This window comes from Embiotoca jacksoni, unplaced genomic scaffold (assembly GCF_022577435.1).
Source record: "Embiotoca jacksoni isolate LCO1_2020_lvr unplaced genomic scaffold, fEmbJac1.0.p SCAF_24, whole genome shotgun sequence".
Lineage (NCBI taxonomy): Eukaryota > Metazoa > Chordata > Actinopteri > Embiotocidae > Embiotoca > Embiotoca jacksoni.
In genome coordinates, this window is record NW_027185375.1 from 5,719,836 (window position 1) to 5,744,137 (window position 24,302).

Sequence of the window (24,302 nt, forward strand, 5' to 3'; positions counted from 1 at the left end):
ATGCAGTTTATAAAGAACTGTCCCAACTGATGGTTGGAAATGGAAAGCAAAGTCCGGTCTCCATCACCCAAGTCCTGTCGTATCAAACCATCCACCCAACCCAAAGTTGAGAGATCCCTGTTGAAAATTCTGAGGACAAACCGAACGGGTCAATCAGTTGGAAAATATGTTGGCAAATCACTTTCATGGAAGCATATAATCTTTGTAGATGACTTTGTATTTCTACTGTTTACCTCCCAGTTGTTAGAATAAAAGATCAAATAAGTAGCCACCATGATCATTTTAAGGTATTAAAACTCTGCAGTGTTTCAGTGTCTCATGAGCCTTTAAATTCACAGAACTGTTCCTCCGATTTTCATTGTTTGATTGCAGGACATTTTCCAGTCTGAATGTTTTGGGTCAGCCTGAATAGAGCGGGTTCAATTTCTTTATTTAATGAAGAAGGATGAAGATAATAACAAATAATGAAGAGGCAAATGATGACAAAGGACATACTGAATATAAAGTTACAAACAGACTGATGGATGCCAGCAACATCCATCTTTGTCTCTCGCTCTGTCGCTCTGTCAGGGTGCTAAGATGGCGTCCTGCCACCGAGTCCATGCACTCGAGAGCGAGCAGCTAAGGCGTTGGCAGCGACCAGCCACTGCCTGATGTGAGGAGGTAGAGTTTGCACACATGGACATGACCTCAGCCGGTCTGGAACATGCGGCTCGTCAGGGGATCACAAGCCGTGTCATTAACATACAAGGCAATCACACAAAACACCTAAAAATATGTGAATCTGTGACGAACCTGTCAAATAATGTAAAGATTCAGCTCTCTGACTCCAGATTGTTCTCCGTCACATCCAATTAAAGTCCCACGTCATTCCATCGTTATCTGGCCACTTATAGAACGAATCTGAAAATATATCACACATTTTTCAGCTAATCCTGTCATACTTTTATATACAATGTGATTGGCTTTCATTTCACCATGTGTACATTTAAAGCTTGATGTAAGCGCCGCCTTGAGGTTAGAATTACACTAAATCTTCTGCAGTCAGACATGTGGAAATGATGAGCCTTGATTTAAGAGTGAGGCATGAATTTGTGATGAAAACGCAGTTGAATAAGTTATATCGTCTGGTTTCATTAGAGAGGTTTAATGCTTCTGCCCTCCATCTCAGCACGCCTTTAAATGGATTACATGAAACATACCGAACACGAATACACATGTTAATTTACCCATTTTAGCATGGACTGTGACTGAACGGAGAGAGAAATCGATGTTCTTTAAGATACGAGTCATCGTAGTAGACGGCATCATGGGTTTGAATCCACTCCGTGACCTTTGTGAATGTCAGCACCCGGCCGCCGCCTTATCCCGTCACTTACCACTTCAGAACGTCTAATAAAGCTGAAATGCTTTAAAAAATAATGATGATAAATATCTGTGAATGGCTGTCCTTCATGGCCAAGCGGCCTTAAGGGGGTCAACAGTGTCTCCATTTGCAAATATTTCAAACAGCGCTCCCCTCGCCCTGTGTCTCTGCTGCCCTTTTAGCTGCCAGCCGCTGATGTGATTCACAAATCCAGCATGGAACTGAGAGTTTAATCATTTGGTTTAAATGGAAGGAAATGATTTTAACTGACTCCCTCCCCTCAAAACCTACTGGACTTTCATCTTAAGGATAATTAGGATTAAGTGAGACCTCCCACTCTCTCTCCAAATCTGTCAGCTGTTGCCCAACAGGAGATCATATACGTATAACTACCAATATGAATTTTTAAACCTACAAGCCCCTTTTTCTTTGCAGTAATAAACCCTTAAAGTTGTAATGCTTTAGATTTCCATCATGTTAAACATCACAGGGCCAGTATTTTGTCAGCATTTCATTTCATCACAGCTCAGTCCTGTAAAATACAAACACCCATGCAGACGGAAGACATGGAGCTTACAGAAAACAATGAACATGTGGAATACAACAGGACACAGCTGGTGTCATGTCAGACTGTCATATTAAAACAATGTGACAATGATTACCACATTTTTCGTTCAGATTTGGAACATTTTTCTAGCCGTTTTATAACAATAATGCACACCTGCAGTAACAACCAGAAACCACCAACGATTATATTAAACTCTGATGAGCAAAAACATTATAACAACCCCTGACTAATAGGCTGTCGGTAGGGCTGTCGCAATCATGAAATGATGATTAATTGTCACATAAATAATTGTAATTAACATTTTAATTGAAGAAGAGCAATTTATTGGCTGTGTAAATCTACAATGTTAATGTCAATAGAGGCTGCAGTCAGTTAAATGTTAGAGGTGAAATGACTCCAGATAAGCTGTTGGTGGTGCTAATACTACAGCCATGTGCCAATGAACAACAGCAAAGAAAGAGGCAAAACACAATGTCATTAAAAGAGCGCCAGTCAAACAGTGATGGGGGAACATGACATTTCTGTTAGCTTCATCCAGTTGTTTTTATACAGAGCGATGGAAACGCTTCTGACGGATATTCAAAACGATTGCGATCAGCTCAAATAATAGCGATACGGTGATTATGTGATAATTGTGACAGACCTAACTGTTGGTCTTCCTCTTGCTGCCAAATCACCTCCAACCCCCCGAAGCATGAACTGCACCAGACCTCTGAAGGTGCGCTGAGGTACGAACACATTACAACCTTGCTGTCTCTGAGCTGCGTGGGACCGAGTCGTCTCACCGTGAGGATTCGGTCCTTCAGATCTTTACACCCGTCCACTTCTCCTGCAACCAAAACAACCAACTGTTCACTTTCAGTCTGCTGCCATATAACGGCACATCATTTCCCTTACTGTATAACGCTGTTACGGTAAACGTGTAGCCAACAGGTATGTAATTACAACAAAGAAGAACTTTTTTAACTGTATTTGCTGCTGGACAGGCAGCAGGCGGCTGATTAACTTTCTTGCCGAAAACGCTGGAAGAAGAGTGCAATGAAAGTGGTGACACGGAACTCAAACGGACCTGAAACACACAAAAATAACTGCAGTTGGCTGCCAATTCCCCCATGTGGAAACCATTTCATATAATATGAATAATACACAGCGTGTACAAACAAAAATCTGTCTTCAGTCATTCAGTTTGACATGTAATCTTCCAATGTCAAATTGTATGCTAAATCCATTCCAAAAAAAAAATCTAGTTAGAGATTATTCCGTCTTTTTTCAAACAAGCTTTATCTTAGTCTTGATGTGCCCGCGTTATTATTTCATGATAAGATCCGAGAAAAAGAAAAATCACTAAATCGGTTGACCTGCAGTGAAAAATTTACAAATTAAATTTTTTTCACTTGACATGACAAGATTTTAACACTCAGTGCAGTCTGAAAGAAGCACAGAAGGCTGAAGGGTGCTTTCTATCTCTGTCAGTCACTATCTTCGTCTCCCTCTCTGGGGAACGGGAACCGCATTGAATGATGGGTAATTTCATGGCAGAGGGAAAGCCCCAGGTTTGGAGGAAATTCTCCTCTCACCTGCATGCAAAATATCTTCTGAAAGCAGAGATTACCATGGACTCTACATACTCGTGTAGCTCTGTGTGTGTGTGTGTGTGTGTGTGTGTGTGTGTGTGTGTGTGTGTGTGTGCGTATGTAGGGGGCAGGGGAGATTGTGCTCTGGCTTGTCTCCAGCTTTCAGATTGATGGCACAATAAAGTGAAGGACGCGTCATGCACCTGTGCTTGTGTTCCACGGGGGAACAACGCACAGGTAGACACGGTGCTGCTATCAGCAAGGTGCCCCACACACACACACACACACACACACACACACACACACACACACACACACACACACACACACACACACAGTTGGGAGTTCGCAGTGTATCTGACTTGTTTATTTTTCAAAGGGCGCAAACACGGCCAATTGTCACACACGTGCTTTTGAAAGCACTCACCATGCCTAGAGGGGGTTGATACAGTATAGATCACAGCTCTGTGATCATCACTGTGTGTGTGTGTGTGTGTGTGTGTGTGTGTGTGTGTGTGTGTGTGTCTGATGAGTTTCTCTTTAATGCTGCTGGACACACAAGTTAAGTTGAGCCCTGGTCAGACTATCATCGGCTGCCATTCATACACACACAAACGAGGTAGCTAAAGGATTTAGTGTTACATTTCCATGAGGTTGGATGGCTTGGAAGAGACACAAAAAAGATCTGATGAGATTCCCTTAACAACTGTTTTATTTCTTGGATGGGTCAAAGTCCAAAAACACTGGATTCTATGCTGTAACTTAATATCATCTTTTGGGCCCTTTTTAGGAAATAGTAATAGTAATAGTTTAGTAAAAAAAAAAAAAAAAACCAGGATCAAGTATTCTGTCGGCATTTCGGAGGCTTCATCTCTACATCAAAGAATGTAAATTTGCCCAAACAAATCTCACCAAATGCATTGACAGGGTTTCCCCAGGTTGCTATGGCAGCAGTGAGGGGGGTGGGCAGCTGTTTGACTGAAAACTCTGCATTTCTACATAATTTTTGAAGCATTATTATTACAACATTTATTCAAAACTGTCTGCCATAAAAATAACAACCTAACACTGGTAAAACAGCTTATAGTGAAGTTAGAGTGGCTTAGGTGCTGTTAAAAAAACACTTGGATGCTGCACCTAAGTGTTATAATGGAAAACCGTGCACAGCGAAAGCCCATTAAAGGGAAATAACCTCCCCACTGTGTCACAGGTAGACATCTCCTCCAGTTCTAAACTAATGAACATTTTAATTTAAAGAAACAATTTCAACCAAATGTTTTCTATGCATTAAACCATGCTTATTAGGTTTGTTCAGCCCACATTTTAACATATTATACTCAGACATGTCTGGCTTCATCCCAATATAACAGAGAAGAATTGGAATTTCATTAGTGGCACTCACCGTGTAGGAACTGTTTACTTGTCTCAGGAATACTGCCCATAAAAACCAACATTTAAGAAAGTCCAGTTGTAGATTTATGAATTTGGAAAGCAGAGTCCCAATTAGCTCAAAAACTCTGCTAAACACCAGTATGTGTACGTCAGTGATCCACTAAACAGGTGTATACTCATTAAAACTAACCAACCATCCAGTTTTATAGCTGGCAGGAGCTAATGAGCTTCAATTACTTCACCTACTACAAGCTAAGGCTTTGCAAAGCAGAAGAGTTTCAACACTTCAGTAAAATGACTTCCATTCAAAATTTAAAGTAAACTAATATACATTTTTTGACGATTCAAACTTTACATTTTATGTGAAGGGTACATTTATGGCCTATCTTTGCAACACCAAACAGAGACGAAGACAAAGGTCTGTGTTATGTACTGATCTGTTGTGGTCCAGAGCACCTGTCAGTAAACCCGACACCACCCTTGGGTGCCACAGTCCCTGCGATCAAAGTAAATTAACAAGTAATCAGATATAGACGCGAGCAGAAAAGCATGCACACACACACCATTCCCGTCAGGCCGCTTTATTCTTGAGCATCCCTCGACAGCAGGTTGGGGGTGATGTGTAATTGTGTGTGTATGTGTATGTGTGAGAGTAAGAGGTAAACACACACACACACACACACACACACACACACACACACACACACACACACACACACACACACACACATACGAGTGAGAGAGGTTATAAAAATGACGTATCACTCAATGAATTGTCTTTTGGACAGTGTTACAGTTAGTGTGTGTGTGTGTGTGTGTGTGTGTGTGTGTGTGTGTGTGTGCGTGCATGCGTGCGTGCATCTCTCTGCACCGTTGCGTGCCTCTGTGTCTTGTTCAGGGTCTAGCCAACAGGCTTCCATGCTGTCTGTGTATTCCTGCCGTTGTGTGTTTGTATACGTGTGTGTGTGTGTGTGTGTGTGTGTGTGTGTGTGTGTGTGTCCTGTATCCCTAAACTGTCATTTCCATGTGACACACGTCCCGCCCCGCTCTGCACGCAAACCATGCGGCAAATTGATTGCATATAAAATGCAAATGCTGGCTTTACTGTCCTCAGCATGTTAATATTGCATCTTAAACTATAGGCATTGATTAAAGGGACAGTTTGTCTGTGGGGTTTCGTGACATTGAGGAAGGCAAGGTTGGGTTGGTGGTGGTTGGGGTGGTGTGGGGCGCAAGATGCTGACTCGACACTCGCTGGTCATTTGTAACTTGGGCGTGATGAGCGTGAAGATGGTGAACCCCAGCGGTGTGGAAATTGTCTGACACAAAATGGGATATTGAGTGCCGGGGTAGATAAATGTGAACATATTTGCATGCATGCAGACATGTTTCACTCTAGGTGTGTGTGTGTGTGTGTGTGTGTGTGTGTGTGTGTGTGTGTGTGTGTGTGTGTGGTGCAATCTCTGCTGGAGGTCATTTGGAGAGCAAAGTTTCCAGATCTGAAACTCCTCGGCCTCATTGCCCTGCTCTAAATACACTTTGGTGTTCTCAGTCCCATGCCGTGCCAGGAATGTGCCGTACCGAGTCCAAATCAGCTCACCTCATTCCGACCAGGGCACTGCAGCCTTCATGAACCAAACACATCCCCAACAACATCAACACACACACACACACACACACACACACACACACACACACACACACACACACACACACACAAGACCGAAGCTGACTAGAATACAACAGGAAACGCACACACACTCACAGACAAGGGGCACATCCACCAGAAATATTCTATTTTGTCTGATAATGATGATTGATGCCGATCCAAAAACGCGCGGCGGCAAAATGAATGGTGGTTGACTCCATAAATCAATTGTTTGGGAGGGGCGGCACTGAAAGCCCACATTGATCATCACACAGGCCAAATGTTAGTATCTCCAAATCATTTATTCTGGGCACCATTTCATACACAACATCTGCCGCACTGGCACAAACTGAGGGCGGAACCCGTTACAAACCAAAGGTCGCCGCCGACTGCTGGTAATAAAACACGTGGAAATGTTTCTTTTTGGTGATGGATGGCTGACGGTCGGTTATCTGTAACTAACTGAGTCTGTCACAAAAGAGTCCGTCACAGTGAGGAAAAACCTTCTCAGAGGAGTGACGTCAAAACTTGCCTTAAAACAGAAGACTCAGTGCGGAGGAACGATGAAGCCTGCTGGACCTCGGCAGTGAGAGTATTGCAGAAATGCTTTCATGAGCAGCCATTCAGAAACACTGATTAAATGTAGCAGTTTTAAACACTCGCTGTCTTGTAGCACGTTAATTTATTGTGTTTTCCAGAACAGCTGTTAATTTCTGCATCTTCTCTGCACTGTTTCAAAGGAGCTTCTTTTTAACTCTTCCCAGTTTCTACTCAGTTTGCTTTTATCGACACTGCCCTGCAGAGGCATAGAGCAGGAACTGCAGAAGCAAAACTGATTCAAAATAAGGGTTTAAAAGTTTCGAGCAGAGCAATCGATGAAATATTCTGATTATTTGATCATAAAACCCACAAAATATCCACAACGTGGAGAAACTGCTCACTGTCTGAGTAATCTTCAAGTGCTGCTCAGAGAAACTATCTAATTCTGTCAGCCTTCTTATTCATTTCAACTATTTTGTTTAAAATTATATACTTTAGTTGAATTACTATTTGTTCAGTTGAATCACGAAACTAATGTATTACATTGATTTAAACTCAAACACAAAGTGTTTGCAGCGTCAAACAGCTGCAGCTATCTCCGCTGGCTTTGGCTTTATGATGGAAATAACTCATTTTTATGGCACATTTTTAGATAGTAAAACAGGAAATAAATATTGCCAAATATGTCAGTACTGTGTGAGTACTGCCGTTGTAGGGCAATACTGGCCTACAGCACAATAATCAAAGTAATCTTCAGCTATGCATACGACATATTTATGGATTAGCTTCACTGCGCAGATTATGTTCATGCCCATTTTGCTAGTTCGGAGCATTTTGGAGCGAGAAGTGACCATATTTGGGTGATGGGGGAGCGAGCGGTGGATCGGAATCAATTTGATTGGAAACCTGACAATATTATGTCCCACCCACAGATAGTGTAAAGCTGACAACCTGTCAATCAAACAGACACGCCCCCATGAACACGGCTTTTGAGGCTTATTTTTGAAGTAACGAAAATATCTATGAAATTGACCGCCAGAAAAATAATAAGAGTGAGGGACTTTAGCTAACAACACCAAAATGACTAGTGGAAAAAAGTTATTGACCTTGAATTTCATGAGACGGGTTGAATGGGAGTCTATGGAGCCAAAGGCTTTTTGGAGGCAACCTCTAGCGGCCCGCGGTGGTATTGCAGCTGAAGGCATTTCCACATCAGCATCATTTTTCAGACTACGTCCACTTTTATATAGTCTATGGTTCATAAAGGCAATGTTTTTTCTCATGAGTGAAGTGGTCTGTTTATGACCTGCACTGGTGTCTCCATGGAGGAGGATGGGTTGGATGGTGGAGCCTAACTCTCACAACAGAGCCCAGGTTCAAATCCAGACTCTCGTCCGTAGGTGGGTTTAGGCAACAATAGTAATTTGATTGAGGTTGTGGAAAGATTGTTGAATGCAAATAAATAAGTTGTGTCTCAAGTGACTGAAGATTTTTTTTCTACATTAAAGCGGACACCATCTTTTTCTGAACCTGTGTGTGCCTAAACTTCAAAACACAAATTGGGCTGATGTCACTACAAGTAGATATTGCACTGCAATAATGCATATTCTGACAAAACAAAAAACTCAGTGAACATTTTACTGTCGTGTTCATAATCAACATAAAGTATTTACGAGTTGCCAAAAAGCCGACGTATCTTAACATTTCCTCATTATGTTAATAGAAGACACAATCTGGTCACAATTACATTTCCTTCAAAACTCATCTGCTGCTGCAAATTAGTCGCATATAGACATCATTTCTAGCAGACCGGGATGACATTAGATGTGCATCATCCTCGCTGCCGATCCATTAACAATAGAACTGGGGTTACGTAACATGGCAGCACAATACCTACAGTATCTTGGCCATTGTAGCATCCAGTGACGAACTGGCTGGCTCAAAGACAAGATGATTAGACACAGTGGGAAAATACAGCGAGTGAAGAGGGACAGGGAGACACTGAGAGGGAGAGACAGTTAAGAAAGCCAGATGTCCTTGAGAAGTGTGTGTGTGTGTGTGTGTGTGTGTGTGTGTGTGTGTGTGTGTGTGTGTGTGTGTGTGTGTGTGGGGGTCAAGGCTATGGGAGAGAAGGAGAGGAGAAAGGGGGTAGAAAGCTGATGGATTGAGGGGAAGGAGGAGAGAGGGAGAAAGCTGATAAAGAGAGAGACAAACAGAGACAGAGACAGAGAGGGGGGGGGGGGGGGGAAGGGAGGGGGGAGAAATATAGTCCTCCCTGGTGTGGCCTGAGCACAGTGTCCGGTCTATGAGGCAGTAAATCGCCCCAGTTCAATGTGTGCTCTCCAAACGCTGCTGCACATTATTGATAAATCAGTGTGTGTTAATGAGAGGAGCTGATGTGGGCTGATGAATTACGACACAACAATGAGCCGCGCGCACACACACACACACACACACACACACACACACACACACACACACACACACACACACACACACACAGTCTCAGAGTTTGGCCGAACTGTGACTACTGTCATTTGTCGTTGATCTCCAATACAAACGCACACATATTTTTTGCCCCTCACGCACACACACACAAACCAATTTGCGGTAGCTGGATGAACACTTGGCCCCTGTGCTGCAGTAACAACTTCGTGTTGTTCTACCCTGTTAACAGAAGAGAGGAGGGCTTCCACAGCAGCTCCAGCAGGCAGTCAGAGGACAACACAAGCTATTTTGGTTTCGCTTTGATATCCAATAGGCGGCTTAACATCCTCATTAGATCATATCAGCCAAGCACACATATATATATACACACACACACACACACACACACACACACACACACACACAAAGCCGGGGTGAAATTATCTCTCTCCTACACACTCTACCTAAATTATCATCACATCTCATCATTTGTTTGTGTTTGTCACTGTGTGTGTGCTGATTTATTAGTCTGTGTGCGTGGGGGTGTTTTTCTGTTTGTATTTATGCAAGTGTGTGCGTGTTGTATTCTCGATATATGTACTTGTGTATGTGTGCCTGCTCCGGCTGGTTTATGTGTGTTTATGCGGGGCAAGATGACCTTGTTATAAGAGCTGAGTGGGCTGTAGTGCTGGGGCATCATTAGTATGGGTTAGGTGAGGGTGTGTGTGTGTGTGTGTGTGTGTGTGTGTGTGTGTGTGTGTGTGTGTGTGTGTGTGTGTGTGTGTGTGTGTAGGTGAGGGGGCGACACCGTGGAGGGGGATGGGGGATGAAAGTATAAAAGAGAAGGTAAGAGGATGGGGGGGTTCGAGGGTATGTGGGTCAGGCCGGGACACACAGAAACAAGTCACTCCCATCACAAGCAGGTACGGGGTGAATGTTTGATGACACACACACATTTGTTTTTAAGTACACCTCCTCTCCTACAACAGCTTCAAATGGCCTTCAACGGTACAAAGAGAACTTGAACTATCCGGCCGCAATGTAGTGCTGGACGAGCAGACAGTGATCGACACATGATAACATCTGCACACACACTCACACTCACACACACACACACACACACACACACAGTGTTTATGAGGTGTTGCAAGTTTTTCTGTGGAAAGGGTCCAAACATACTGGACCGTAAATAGAGTGACCAGATTTTTAAACTGGGACACGGGACCTCATGAGTGCTGACACATGTTTACTCTCAAGGATTTGATTCTTACTCGTGAGTTGTATTGAACTGAGTGTGAATGTGAGCGTCAGTAACGGTGATGAATCAGGAGATTTCATTGTGGCTTTCCAACATTTTTGTCTCTTTAGTCGCGGGTTGACATTTTTGAAGGATCCCCAACTGCATTTGAACCAAGTCATGTCCACACCTGACCCTCTCACTGGTGTTATTTCCTCTTTGGGACTTCTGGAATTGAGCTGCAGTATGTCATGAGTACACTTCCCTCACCCAAAGAGGAAAAAGCATCTTCTCTTTTTTTTGTGGCAACTTTTCATCAAAACTAAAAAGTTATTTCCAACCAGGTTTTTCAAAGCCCACAAGATGCAGACAAGTAGCTGAGTTAACAGCTGGCACAGCTGGAGCCTGATCCATGGTAGATATTTCTAATGAGCTAAAAACAATAGAAGATCAAAAAAACAGACATATCACATTACAACTGGTGTGACGTTACACCAGTGACCCAGAAAGTTGCCCATCCACCACTTCTTTCTGGTGTTTATTGGTGTAACCTGTAACCTGAGCGTGATCGTGTTGCTTCGGTGCTACTGAGTGTTTCTCCGGCGGCCTGGGAACTACAGCAAAAAATGACTGACTTGGTCGTACCTGGTAAAGTTGTCTAACACGTCATTGATATTTAAGTGGAATGCAAAAGTAAAAGAGATCATTTATGGCTGCATCCATGAAACTGCTGCCGTGTTCCAAAAGGCGTATTTATGTACCAATGCTCACAGTCAGTGCATTTGCTCACACAGTCAAATACATAAAACATGCAGTGCACTACAAGTACCCGGATGATGCACTCAAAATGGTGCAAAAAAGAAGTTTGAAACACATGACACTTTTCAACCCTAAATGGTCACCATCTTGGCTACATAGTGAAAGGGGCGGGGCCACACACAGGTAAAGAATCTTCAAATGAAGGCATCTGAGGAAGCTGCTGCAGTTTCTTTTTCACTCCGACTGCTGGACAGAGGCCAACAGTGTGTAAACACATCAATTTCTGGGTTAAATAATTAAAGCTGCAGATATTTTGGCGGATATGTATCCACATGCTGAGATTATTTCTGGTCAGTGTAGAACTATAGTGTGTGATTTGAAACAGCACTACCCTATCAAAATTCCTGCGCTACACAAGTAAGAGTCCGAACATGGAAGAGCGCTATTTGTTAGTGTACTAAAGGAAGCATGTCATTTGGAAGATGGCATGAAACTCTATGAAGTATCATGTGTTTATCTTGTATTATGAAGTATAAGCCTGTAAAAGTGCTGATGTTGCATTATGTGGTCAGTTGTCTGCAACGGAAACTCTGTGGAATTGTAAATTCAACAGCTGAAAGTGGATCTTGGACTCCGACATTTATTTTCAGCAGAAAATGTGAGAATGTGTTTTTTATGCAAAATGTGCACATAAAAAAGACAATGTACGACAATGGTAGCCATGAGAAAACAGTGGGAACCAACCATAACTCATGACAATCCAACAGACTATCAGGATGCAAAAAAAAGCCAATAAAAGGCAAATGAACTCGGTAGAAACAATGGAAGGAAGTTGGAAGGCAAGCTGTAAGCAGGCCGCTCTGAAGTCCTGCCAGGACGAAGACGAAGAGGAGGAGGAGGAGGACGTGGAGGGCCACAGCTCGAGAATATTCCAGTCGTTTATTCCTGGCCAGGAGTCAACTGTGGCCCCGGGCTCCGAGAGGCAGCGAGAAACTCACACATGATGAGGATTCACACAGCGGCTATCTCACACGCTCATGGCCAGGGGTCAGCAAGTGTCCTCCATACGCTGAGCGCACACAGGCAAGAGACTCCTTACGGGAATGCCGAAGACGCACGCAGCCACGCACGGTACTTAACACAGAGCTCTGTAAATCACGAGCTGAAATGGCGAGCCGGTAATGCGTCTCTAGCCACCGCCTCCATACCTCGTCCCCACGATTACCATAATAAATCCATAAGAGGGTGAGAAGCAGCAAAGCCATTAGGACGAAAATGGCTTCAAACAATGGGAATGGCGCACAACGTGGCCTTTTCCCAAAGAGCTGGCACTGCCACGACATGTCCAACATATTTTACAACCGTAATTACAATATAGAGAACAGCCGCCTCTATGGCAGCTGCTGCTTCCCACGTTAGAGGTTCCCCACGTAATTATCATGATGAACTTGGCACGCTGAAGTAATAAATATCACGGAACACACACACACACACACAAATGCACTTGGACGAGCTGGAAAAGGACACACACACACATACTGTATAGCTGGTGAGGTGAGGACACACACACACACACACACACACACACACACACACACACACACACACACACACACACACACACACACACACACACACATTCTGCCGTAAAGAGAGGCTTAAGATTTATTAACTCCTCTCATGTATCAAATAGAACAGACTGAGGAACGTACTGATGTGGTTCACAATCAGTTGGTTCCCAAATAAGCGAAAGGAAAAAAGACTCAAAAAAGCAAATATGAGTAAAAAAAAATATATGCATTCAAAAAAGGCAAAAAATAAATACAAAGTAAGAAGTATAAACAACCAAATTAATTTCCAAAATAGGAAAAAAAGTAAACAGGACTTCCAAAAAAAAAACATAAAAAGACAAAAACTTTCCAAAAAGTTTTTTCTTCTAAGAAAAAAATAACTCCTGAAAAAAGAATGGGATTATCTCTACCAACAGAAAAAAGAAGAAGAAAGATAATTTAATCATAAACTGAACTGTATACTTGGCACCAAAGAGCTGTGGCCTACCAAAATACATTTTGTTGGTGGCCCACTGGCCAGCTCCACTCCATGTGTGGTTTTCCTGCTCAGTCCTGCCCCTCCTTATCTAAATAAAAAAAATAAAAAAAAGAATTCCCTAGTAGGTCCAAAAGGTTTTCATTAAGAGCGCAGAACCTCTGAAGAACAATATTTTTCCAAGACACAATTCAATTTATCCTCAGCTTTTAATGTCAGAAACAATCGCCATATGCAGCACAGACCCCCCTCATCACACAAATCAAGTATCATTGTCTCATTTAGCCTCGATGAATAGTGTTAAAATCGCATTTAACATGCAAACACACGAGACAAATTAGGCCACACTGTGTTTCGCTCGCCTTGTAGGAAGCACAGCGAGAGTAATGGCCCTCAGAATCACAAATGAGCCGCCTCTTGGCATTTTTATATCCCAGTAAATCACCGTATGTATGAGCCCAGTTTGCTGTGGGCTTGCAGATTACCAGCGTGCGTGCGTGCGTGCGTGTGTGTGTGCGTGCGTGTGTGTGTGTGTGTGCGTGTGTGTGCGTGTTGATGTGTCGACATGCACCTCAACAAAGTCCTCACTACAGTCACAACACAGACTCGGTGGCGCCCGTGGTCACTGTTACAGGGTGTATTAAGATGGAATTGACTTTGTTGATTTCCTGTTTAAACCCTGCTACCGTAAATACAAAGCATGTTGTGTACAGCTAGCAGGAAGACGGGCTGGGATCGCTCCCAGATTCAGATTAAGTCCTGAACTCTGAAATTACAGGCTGCGGATGTTCTCTATTGAGGCTTTACAGTTGAGGATTAATCTGTAGTCTGGCAAGTCAACCATCAAAATCCAGTTATCCTGTACAGGCAGAAAATGGAGCAAAGAAGAAGAGAGGATGAACAGTAAAGAGGAGGGGAGGGGAGAAACTGGAAAAAGGGAGATGTGAATAAGGAAGGCCTCTGAAAACTCACCTGGTCTTTTTTCCAATTTTCTCCCTCGACTGCCACATAGTCGAACCTTCGATATTAATATGAGAATTTGCTTCTGGCAGAGCGACTTGTTGCTCTTCGGGCAGGGCTTGCGCTTGCTGGCGATCTGCCGGTTCGCCTGGGGGTCCTTGACCTCCCTGCGCTGGCGAATTAGGGAGCTGGCGAGAGCGGCCATCTTCCCAGCGTTGACCCTGCCGTCGCCTCACCAGCCTCTGGCGGCTCGGTGGCGCCCAGGTGTCGGGGGGTACCGTGGGCCACCCCCCTGCCTGCTCACCCAGGGCGACGGAGCACCGCTGAGTGAGGGGTGCAGAGCGGAGGAGGGGGCTTCTGAGGATGGACCGAAGCGACGGGGAGAAGGGCAGAAAAAGGAGGGAGAGGAGGAGCGGAGGAAAGAAGGGTGGATCCTTCAAAAGCCCACCCGAATCTTGACAACTGCTGCTCGCCGGGGGTTTGGACTGGTGAACGTCTCCCTTCAAATGTCCTTCTGGGGTTTTGTTTTCAGGTGAAGCTTCGTCCTCTGTTGGGACAAGTCATGTTGTTATACACCCAAAATCCGGCGCCAGTGTCCCCCTGATGCCTCCGTCCCCGTCCGAGAATACTCCTAAGCTCCAGTGAAGTTCGACTCAACCCCGTCCGAAAGGGAACTGACCCGTTCGTCGGACTGTGAAACCAGACCCGAACAAAAATCACGTTTAGTCCCCTCAACCCGCTCAGTCCCGCAGATCAGAAAGCCTGGTCCAATTCAGTGGGACGAAGAAACGTCCAAATATCAACTCCCTTAAAAATAACAGGAGTGACAGTGCTGGGGACACGCTGCAGCTCCGTCCCTCTCGGTCCCTCACCTGTGAAATCGCTCCATCCGAAAATAATGTCAGAGCAAGAGAAGTAGAAGAAGTGGGAACTGTCCGACCTGAGGTACCAGCTTCGCGAGCTGATGAAGGGATGTGGACGCTTGCTGGACGGAGTGCGGCTTCCTTCCTCGCTGTCTTTCAAGCTCTCCTGGCATCACCCTCGCGTCCGCTCGCACCCTGAGAGAAGACGAGGGGAAAGACAGACGCTTGATAAATCCAGCATTTCCCAGAGATAGAGGTGACATTCATGAACGAGAAAGCACGGGGATAGAGAGACAAACAGCGACACAGAGAGAGACAGAGAGAGAGAGAGAGAGAGAGAGAGGGAGGGAGGGAGGGAGGGTAGAGGGAGTGCAGTGAGTCCTATCTATCCCCTCTATCGGATCGGGCTCTCCAACTCTCCCAGCAGCGCGCTACACCACAGCAGAGCGCAGCGCTGTGTCCTTCAGCCACACATGCCACATCGCAGTAGGAGGAACGGGGGACGAGAGGAGAGGAGAGGAGAGGAGAGGAGAGGAGAGGAGAGGAGAGGAGAGGAGAGGAGAGGAGAGGAGAGGAGGTGAGGGGGGGAGGCTGGCAGGTAGCTGTGCCTTACCGTAGGTGCTGTGTTGCTCATGCGAGAGTCTCCCCTGGTGGGTGACAATAGTCTGGTCTGGTTCTGTAGAGTCCAGCACGAGTGTGAGTGTGCGTGTGTGTGTGCGTGTGTGTGTGTCTGTCTGTCTGTCTGTGTGTGCTCGTGCAGCAAAAAGTCTCCAGAACAAGGCACCTCTAAGCCACAGTGGACAGGAGTCAGTCACTGAGTGTGTGTGTGTGTGTGTGTGTGTGTGTGTGTGTGTGTGTGTGTGTGTGTGAGCAGAGAAGGAGTGCAACAGTGTGAACACAGAGGCAGTATGTGTGTGTGTGAGTGTGACTTGCTCTCTCACTTGTCCCTGCTCACAGTGCATTACTGAGCACTGGCTGGCACGTTCTGTCTGTCTCTCTCTCTCTCTCTCTCTCACACACACACACACACACACACACACACACACACACACACACACACACACACACTCCCTCCCTCACTTGGAAACTCTTTCCCTAAACCCTCCCCTTTGCTCTTCTTCTTCCCTCCCTGTTCTCCTCCCCCTCTGTCACTCAGATCCTTCCTTCCTTGTCTGAATTTTTAAAGTCCCCTCCTCCCCTCTCTCCCCCCTCCTTCTCCCACCTATCACGTCTCCCGTACCCTAGCTGGGCCCAGCTGAGCTGAGCTGGGCCGGGTCGCGGGGGTGCCCCCACCCCTACGCCACCACGTCTGCAGTGATGTTGGCTTAAAGAGACGGTTGTCATTGCTGGGTTCTCGGCTGTGACAAGGACGTGTAGGTGCAGCGACACAGTGTGAGTGAGTCAGGACCTCACTGCCGTCACATCATCCGTACACACACACACACACACACACACACACACACTGTACAGTCAAGTCAGGTAGTTGGTTTAGACAACATGTAAACAACAGTGTTTGCAGCCTTCAGTCATTTGACAAACGTAAGAGCTTTGTCGAACTGTAATACACAGTTGTAAAGGACTGTGTAGTAAATACGCTGTGTTGAATTCATGATTTAAAAAAAAAAAGCATTTAAATCACCACTCACGAAGTTCAGAAAACAAGATTAAATGAAATATTTGCAGCTATTTCCGTGACGTGCAATATGTTTACATATTAGCCTCTATATGATCATACATTACACACAAGTATGACTTTTTTCTTTTTTTTTTCCTCAACCTGCAATTTTGCCATTTCCCGAAATTTACTGCAAACAAGAAGTTCAGAAAAAAAGTTTGCAAACTGCGTCGCAAATTTTGGGGAAAAGCTGCTGCTACAAAATCAGGCCGTTTTGATCCGAAAAATCACACGTGTACCGCTGACAGGCTCGTTAGCGAACTAATTAGCCGCTCAGGTGAAGCACGTGACACAACATGTATATTTACCTTAATACGTCACTTCGGTCCGTTTAGGAGCCGCTGGCGTCCTCAGTCTTCAATACCACGAAAACACGCTGTCTGCTCACGTAAACGACGGTAACGCCGTCAGTTTGTTTACTTTTTCCTGTAACTTCCAGCTGGAGCTCAGTCACCCAGCTGCTGTCAATCAAACACTGACACGCCCCTCAAACCGAAACGGAAATAAGCATTTCCGGTATTTTTTTTTATTTTTTTTATTACATTTAATTCTTTCTTCCAAACAATACAAAATGATTAACAATAGTTTTAAAAACACATAAATGTTATTTTTGACTGCAAAAAGTGATGACTAATTGTGATTTCAGTTTGACTTTAAAGTCTCCGAATATTTGTGTTTCCGGTTCCCGTTAACTTATTGTGCACGTTTAACAACGTCAGCAGTTAACGTGAACTTTGACTCCATCCCTTTGGGCCAGACTGAAATATCGGTCTCTTTGATGGATTGCCATGATATTTTGTACATGCATTTATCATCCCCAGAGCATGAATCCTACTATTTCATTAGCACTACCATGACATTTTTCATTTTAAATTAAACTGCAGTTGCCATGAAATTTTGATTCAGACTTCTATGGTGTAAACTGACTTAAGTCACCCCTAAATACCCATAGTGCGCTACAAGCAGGTCAAAAGTACCACAGTGAAATATCTCATATTGATTGATTGGCACAAGAGTCTGAATGTTTTAGCTTTTCAAAATAAAATGATATTGCCACCAGGCTCAGCTGTACTTTGTGTTTAGTGCTAATTAACAACAGCCCAAGCTAAGGTGATTGACACGATCTTAAATTGTTTCTACTTGATGGCCAATGATGAAACTCTATCTGCTGATGGAGTGTAAAACCTCTGGAAAATTCAAGGAACCTTGAGTAAGATGGAACTTGAGTAACATTTCTGTCACGCTTACTTTGTGCAAGTCTTTCCTTTTCCCATGGTAATCTAAGTCTCAACACATCACCTAATGATCAAATTGTTACTTTTGTTCTGGTTAAATTCAATCAGTTATTGCCTGAAATTTTACATTATGTTGAGGACCAATCAATAGTCAATGCCTGGAGACTGTATCAGTGGTAAGAGGTTCGGGTAAACAAGGTGTGAGTTAATCTTCTGAGTCCTGGTATTGCCTCGGCCTTCAGCTGACATGCCCATACCTACTCCCTTGGACTCTGTTCATACGCTGGTCCAGATGGGCGTGTTTTTTAATGCCCATGCTGAATAACACTGGTGATAAGCTGGCAGCATGGCAACGCTGTGTGGCCAAAGCTGTAGTGATGTGGTGAAATTGCTTCACTAAATCATATCGGGCCAAAAGTATTATCTCACCTACGCCCATCAACCCATGGCACTGAGGTTAAGGTTCTGAGTGGCCGGCCAGAACCAAGTGTCACATTGTGGGGCCCCACACTGGCTTTCATGTGCACTCAACACCAAGCCCATCAGCCCTCAGCCAAGCAAGGGTCTGTGGCCTTGGATGGGGGCGATGAGAGGTCCAGGTGGCAGTGGACATCTTGGGAGACCTGCACAGAAGCCATGTGGAGAGCGAAGGAGGCAAAGGGCCAAGACCCTCCTGAGACCTGAGTTAATGTGGACCAGGCGAGAGACCCTCCGCAATCCAAAACGGGAGGGCAGGCAAGCGGGGAACACTAAAATGATGTAGCTAGAGTAATAGGAGAATTGCAGCAGACATTTAACAGGAAAGTTACCTTCTAACTCTACTATAGTGACTATTAACTTTTTGTATGCAGTGATTGCAATTCAAAGCAATTCAATTACTTTAACTAATGTTCAGTAACTTGCATTGAACCGATTGCACAGAAACAGAGAACAGAGGAAAACGACAAGTCAGAAAATCTGCTTTGCAATAAATTGAAAAAAAACTCAACAAGGCACCTATAACTATTCCTAGTAACTGCTACTGCTTCAGTATTTACAGAAGCTAACATCAATGCGACTGATGCATCACTACTGATAAATCATACCCAAATATGAACATAGCACTCTAAACTCGGGAACAACTTCAGAATGAATATTGAAGCAAAAACTAAAATGGTAATTCATTCAAATTATCAGGCTGCATCAATACATCTGAAGGGAAGTTTAGGGTAAGAAATAAATCCCAAATTTTATTAGCAAACCACGGGAGGGGATTTCCTGAGATAAAGTGCCCACAGCGGCTGAAAAAAAAGAGGAAAATAATCGCCCTCCTGTTTGTAATACAAGGTTTGCAGCAAGTGTGATGACAGCAAAGCAAGAGTGCCTCGGCCCTCGGAGCAGCCGGCTTTCCCCTGAGAAGGCAAATGTAAAATGATAGTGGGATTGTGTTGTGTGATTTGCAAGCAGACCTGCCACTGGTCTCTCCCCGCCGCTGTTTCTGCTGGCCTAGTAGGGAATGAGAAGAGAAAACCCTGCAGGATTTCCCCTTGCACACACACACACACACACAATCACACACACACTCAGTCACCTATCTCCACCGTATTGCAGTTTCCAGAGCTGTTAAATAATGTAATTATCTCTCTCTCTCTCTCTCTCTCTACCCCCTGTGCTCTCCTCTCACTGCACCATAACTGTCTTTACAACCCTGCCACCCAAGGGCATCCCTCTCTTCTAAAAAGAAAAACCCCTAACAAAACAACACATTTCAGAAGTTAACTCACAAATTTCAGCCTTAACCTCGAGGTTTAAATCATATATTGGGCCGACGCTGAGACAGGTGGTCCACTAGACTGTGGGGAAAGCCTGGCAGCTGAAAGGACACGGTCTCAACAAGCAAGTGGAGGACAGGAACTGGTACAGAAGGAAGTTTTGGTTGAGGGCGGTGTAGAGATGTAGATGCCAGAGGATCGGAATGAAGACATCATTCGGCACAGACGGGCCAAGACACGGTCCAGAGAGTGCCAGGAGCGGGAACAGAAGCGCCAAGGAGACAAACACAATCCTTGGCCAAGACAGAGAGACACACAGAGACAATGAAACTAAGAGGGACAGAAAGGGCAAGAAAGGCAATACCCCGACTCAGTTTGTGCAACATCTGTGTGTGCAAGCTTGTGTGTGCGGTTCTGTGTGCGTGCACACATTTGTGCCTGTGCCAATGCCATCCGCGGGTGGCTGGACATCAATCTGTTTTCTGAGCGAATCAGTTTCCATCGGTAAACGCCTCTGAGGGTGACACTGATCTGTCCTCGCCAGCCACGGGGCAGTCACAACACTGTTTTCCACCCCGCCCACCACTTCCTCTTCTCCATCCCTCCACCCATCACTCCTCACCCAGACAGATTGTCCCAGTTCTGTCTGCGCGTTTCTCTGGGTTCGGTTCAATTCGAAAGCTTCTTTCCTTGGTACAGGAGGGATTTAACAGTGCATGGATATTAAAAAAGCATGCAGCATCAACAAATGAGTGTTGTTAATATCATTCCACACATATTTTACCAGTTAATGATTACAATGCTGCGTTCAAAGCGGGTTGTGTTCGCTGTATTGATGAGAAGAGTCCATACGAACGCCACACTCTTGTGGTATTCATGGCCCGGAAATCAATATTTTCTGTATAAGCCCCGATTTTCAAAAGTTGTGATGTGTTTGACATTTATTGACAGAGTCCACGGAAGTTCTTTTTTTGTTGGATGTTAAACTAACATCCTCATCTGTTTCCTTTGTCATATGGTTTTGCATTTCCTGCATTATGTAAGCTGCCTGCTAGCTTGCAAATTTTTTTGCCTCTGTGGTTTTTACACACTCTGCTGTGTTTTCACAACTTAACTAGTTGACCATGAAGCATACGGTGTACAACTTCCCAAGTTGTAATCGCAAATTTTCATCTCAACTTTGACCCCTGGTTGAACTTGAGGGAGCGAGGGTTTAAAATGAAGGAAGCTGTCATATGTAGCTTATTAGGTCTTGCAGCATTAACTTTTTATCAACCTCCTCTGAGAATAAACTGTTTCACAAAAGATGACTTAATTGCAGGTTATAAAACAAGAGTCAAAGGTACAAATCTGTCTTCAGAATACAAAATACAAAGAGGTTTGCAGAGCCTTCCTGATATACTAACATGTTCATGGCTTGCTAAGATGTCAGCTGAAGTTCACAATTAGTCCTGTGAGGCACCCTGATTAACTTCACAGTGCCAGTTTCTGCTGTGGCTGGATCTAAACAGTGGGGCTGAAGGGGAAAGAGACCTACTGATATCTACAATATAACACTGTATCATCTGTGCATTGCAGCTAAACTTTACATTACCAGCCCCAAATGGTACTTTTTTTAAAATCACACTTTGTCAACTTGCATGCTGAATTATTAATATTGTCATGTTAGTATGGATGATCACAAAAATTCTGGTGTTTAGCTGTCAGCAGTTAGCATGTTAGCATGCTGATGTTAACATTACTTGCTCACAAGAACCATTTTAAAATTCTAACTCACTAACAAAACCTTACGCCATGCAGGAATACATTAAGGGCCTGATTTACTGAGATCTCAAATAAAGCGTACTCAATTGTGTGTTTATTCCAAAAGTTTTGCACCCGTTTTGCGGGTGATTTACTAAAAGTAATTGCGTCTTTGATATCAGGTGCAAATCGCTGTATTTAAATGAGGTATTTTTGTGTGTTAAAGTGATTACAGCCGTTTTAACAGAACGAACGCAAAAGCAGAAGGAAATCTGATCCCATTGAAATGAAGAAATAGCCTATAAATATAACAAGAACAAAACGCTATATAGCAGATTATGAGTGAGGAAGTCAATGCCGAGGGAATAGCAAAAAGATCAATACATACAATTGTAAGAAGATGGCAAGATATTACGCGAAAAATACCAAAACCGGTAAATAATAAAAGGTCGGCAAATAAAAGAAGAAGGACGGTGGATGAGATCCTCTAACAAACACCGATCAGCAGGTCCAGCTCTTTCTGTGATGAGCAGGTGACTTTCTTTCATTCAGTGCATTGCTAGTGCACGTGAACCTTATAAAGCCTATTCAAGTTCAAGTAGAAACGGCCAATATTACATATGCATTCAGGCAAACACGCAAAATGGACGACGAGGGTTAAATTACACATTTGAAAGACGCAATCCTCACTGCACATTGTTAGTAAGTCAGCTTGGTCATTTTTTTTGCAGGTGGTGTGATGTTTGTAGGTGATTTTCCACACGCAGACCTTTAGTAAATCTGGCCCTAAGTGTACTTCTTTGCACTAGCTACTCTTAAAGAAGCCACTTGTCTTCTTTGGACTTCTACATCTTTACTATATTTTTACTTTGGAATCAAAAGCAGCTCTTTTGTTCTCGGACTCATTTATTTGTCCTTGCTCTTGTTTTCTTAATTCGATTTGCCACAAGAGCAGCAGGGAAGGGATTTCATGCAAATAAAACGATGTACATTGAGCAATAGACGTCTTGGGGCTGGATGATGTTACTCACTGCAATAGGACTCTCAGTGGGTAGATTTAACCAGTAGTGGCAGTGGAGACTTTTAGAGGGTGTATTAAACAATGCTAGTCATGAGAATTGAAGGTTATGAACTACTGTTGTCAGAAAATCCTACTCAGAGGGAAAAAAGACTGCATTTGGCTGATTCTTTACAATGTAAGGTTGCTGTTTGGCAACCAAGCACAGAAATGTCCCCAAGTCAGACCATGTTTGACTGCTGGTGTTACTTTTACAGTGATTTCTACAGACATGAGAGCAACATGGAAAATTACCATGACATATACATAAATAGATGCAAGTCTTAAATACATTCATAGAAAGCAAAGCTTCACACAGCGTTTGATTTAATTAGTAAGATGAGATGTGGAAAACAGCCCTTCAAAAGAACGTAATAATTCATGGTAATCAGTTCAAGCTTCACATACATGCATCTGTTATCCTCCATTTCTCTTCCTGCTGATAAACAGGACAGGTGGGAGTGCATGGAAAGATGAGGGTGAAGAAATGAAGTCAGAAGAAAGCCTTGCATGATGCCTGTACAGCATCGGAATCTGCATAGAGCTGCGTAATTGGGTGCAAACAGGCTAAACTGGAGGAGATAGCATAGAATTTGGGGATGTAAAATATTTGCCAGTTGTATAACAGTCATGTGCTTTTTATCGCATTCAAGTATCCACACTTTGTTGGGGGGAAAAAAAGACAACTCTACAACATATAACTCAGGATTTGTCATCTCGACATCAGCAATTGCCCCGAGGAAGCTGAGGGTGCGAATGCATTATGACTTCATATTTCAACCTACGTCCTGCCAAGACTTTGTGTCGCAGATAAATATACCCAATAAAGATAGAAAACACACACAGTGCATCTATAAAAACACAAATGGAGCCGTGTCAGAGCTGATACGAGAGGCTGAAAATTGCATGTTTATCATTTACGTGTTTTATGAGCTGTGCATGAGTTTGTGTTCACTCTGTTTTTAAGTGTGTGTGTGTCTGAGTGTGTGTGTTTGGAGGTGTTGCTCCATCTGTGTGCCCCCCCCCCCCCCTGCTCACCTCTAAATCCCCAGATACAGCTGTGGATTGAACGCTGGTAAATTACACCTCGGCGCCGCTGTGGTCTCTCAAATAATGCAATAATGTGCCGTCCCTTTGTGTCACTCAACACGTGTTAACCGGCACCAGTCTGAGACAAATGGGCCCCAAATTGGGATTTATACGGAAGCTTTTTGTGTGGGGGGCTTTAATGAACACAAAATGCAGGTATACCTGGCCTTTTGACCTCCCTCGATGCTGCAAATAAAACTCTCAATGACACAAAGTGAGACTGCACCAGGGTGCTAATATGTGGTTAGCATATTTTACTAGATCTTCAGCTTCACACTGCTGAGTTCAACAGAGCTGATTATGATGACAATTCCTCATAAATTTACTGGAAATCAAACCAAACAATACTGATCCTCACCCATAAAGAAAAGA

The 24,302-nt window shown here is 43.9% G+C and overlaps 1 protein-coding gene across 1 annotated transcript in view; it reads right to left on the bottom strand.

Annotated features, from left to right (window-relative positions):
- The window catches only part of fgf11a (fibroblast growth factor 11a), a 96,021-nt gene extending 79,940 nt beyond the window's left edge, over positions 1 to 16,081 (bottom strand). The window contains exons 1-2 of the mRNA XM_069159183.1: positions 15,994 to 16,081; positions 14,530 to 15,575 (exon numbers count right to left, since the gene is read on the bottom strand). Coding sequence (XP_069015284.1) covers positions 14,530 to 14,722 — 193 coding nt within the window. The 5' untranslated portion in view covers positions 14,723 to 15,575; positions 15,994 to 16,081. The remainder of the gene's footprint in view (positions 1 to 14,529; positions 15,576 to 15,993) is intronic.
- Positions 16,082 to 24,302: the final 8,221 nt, after the last annotated feature.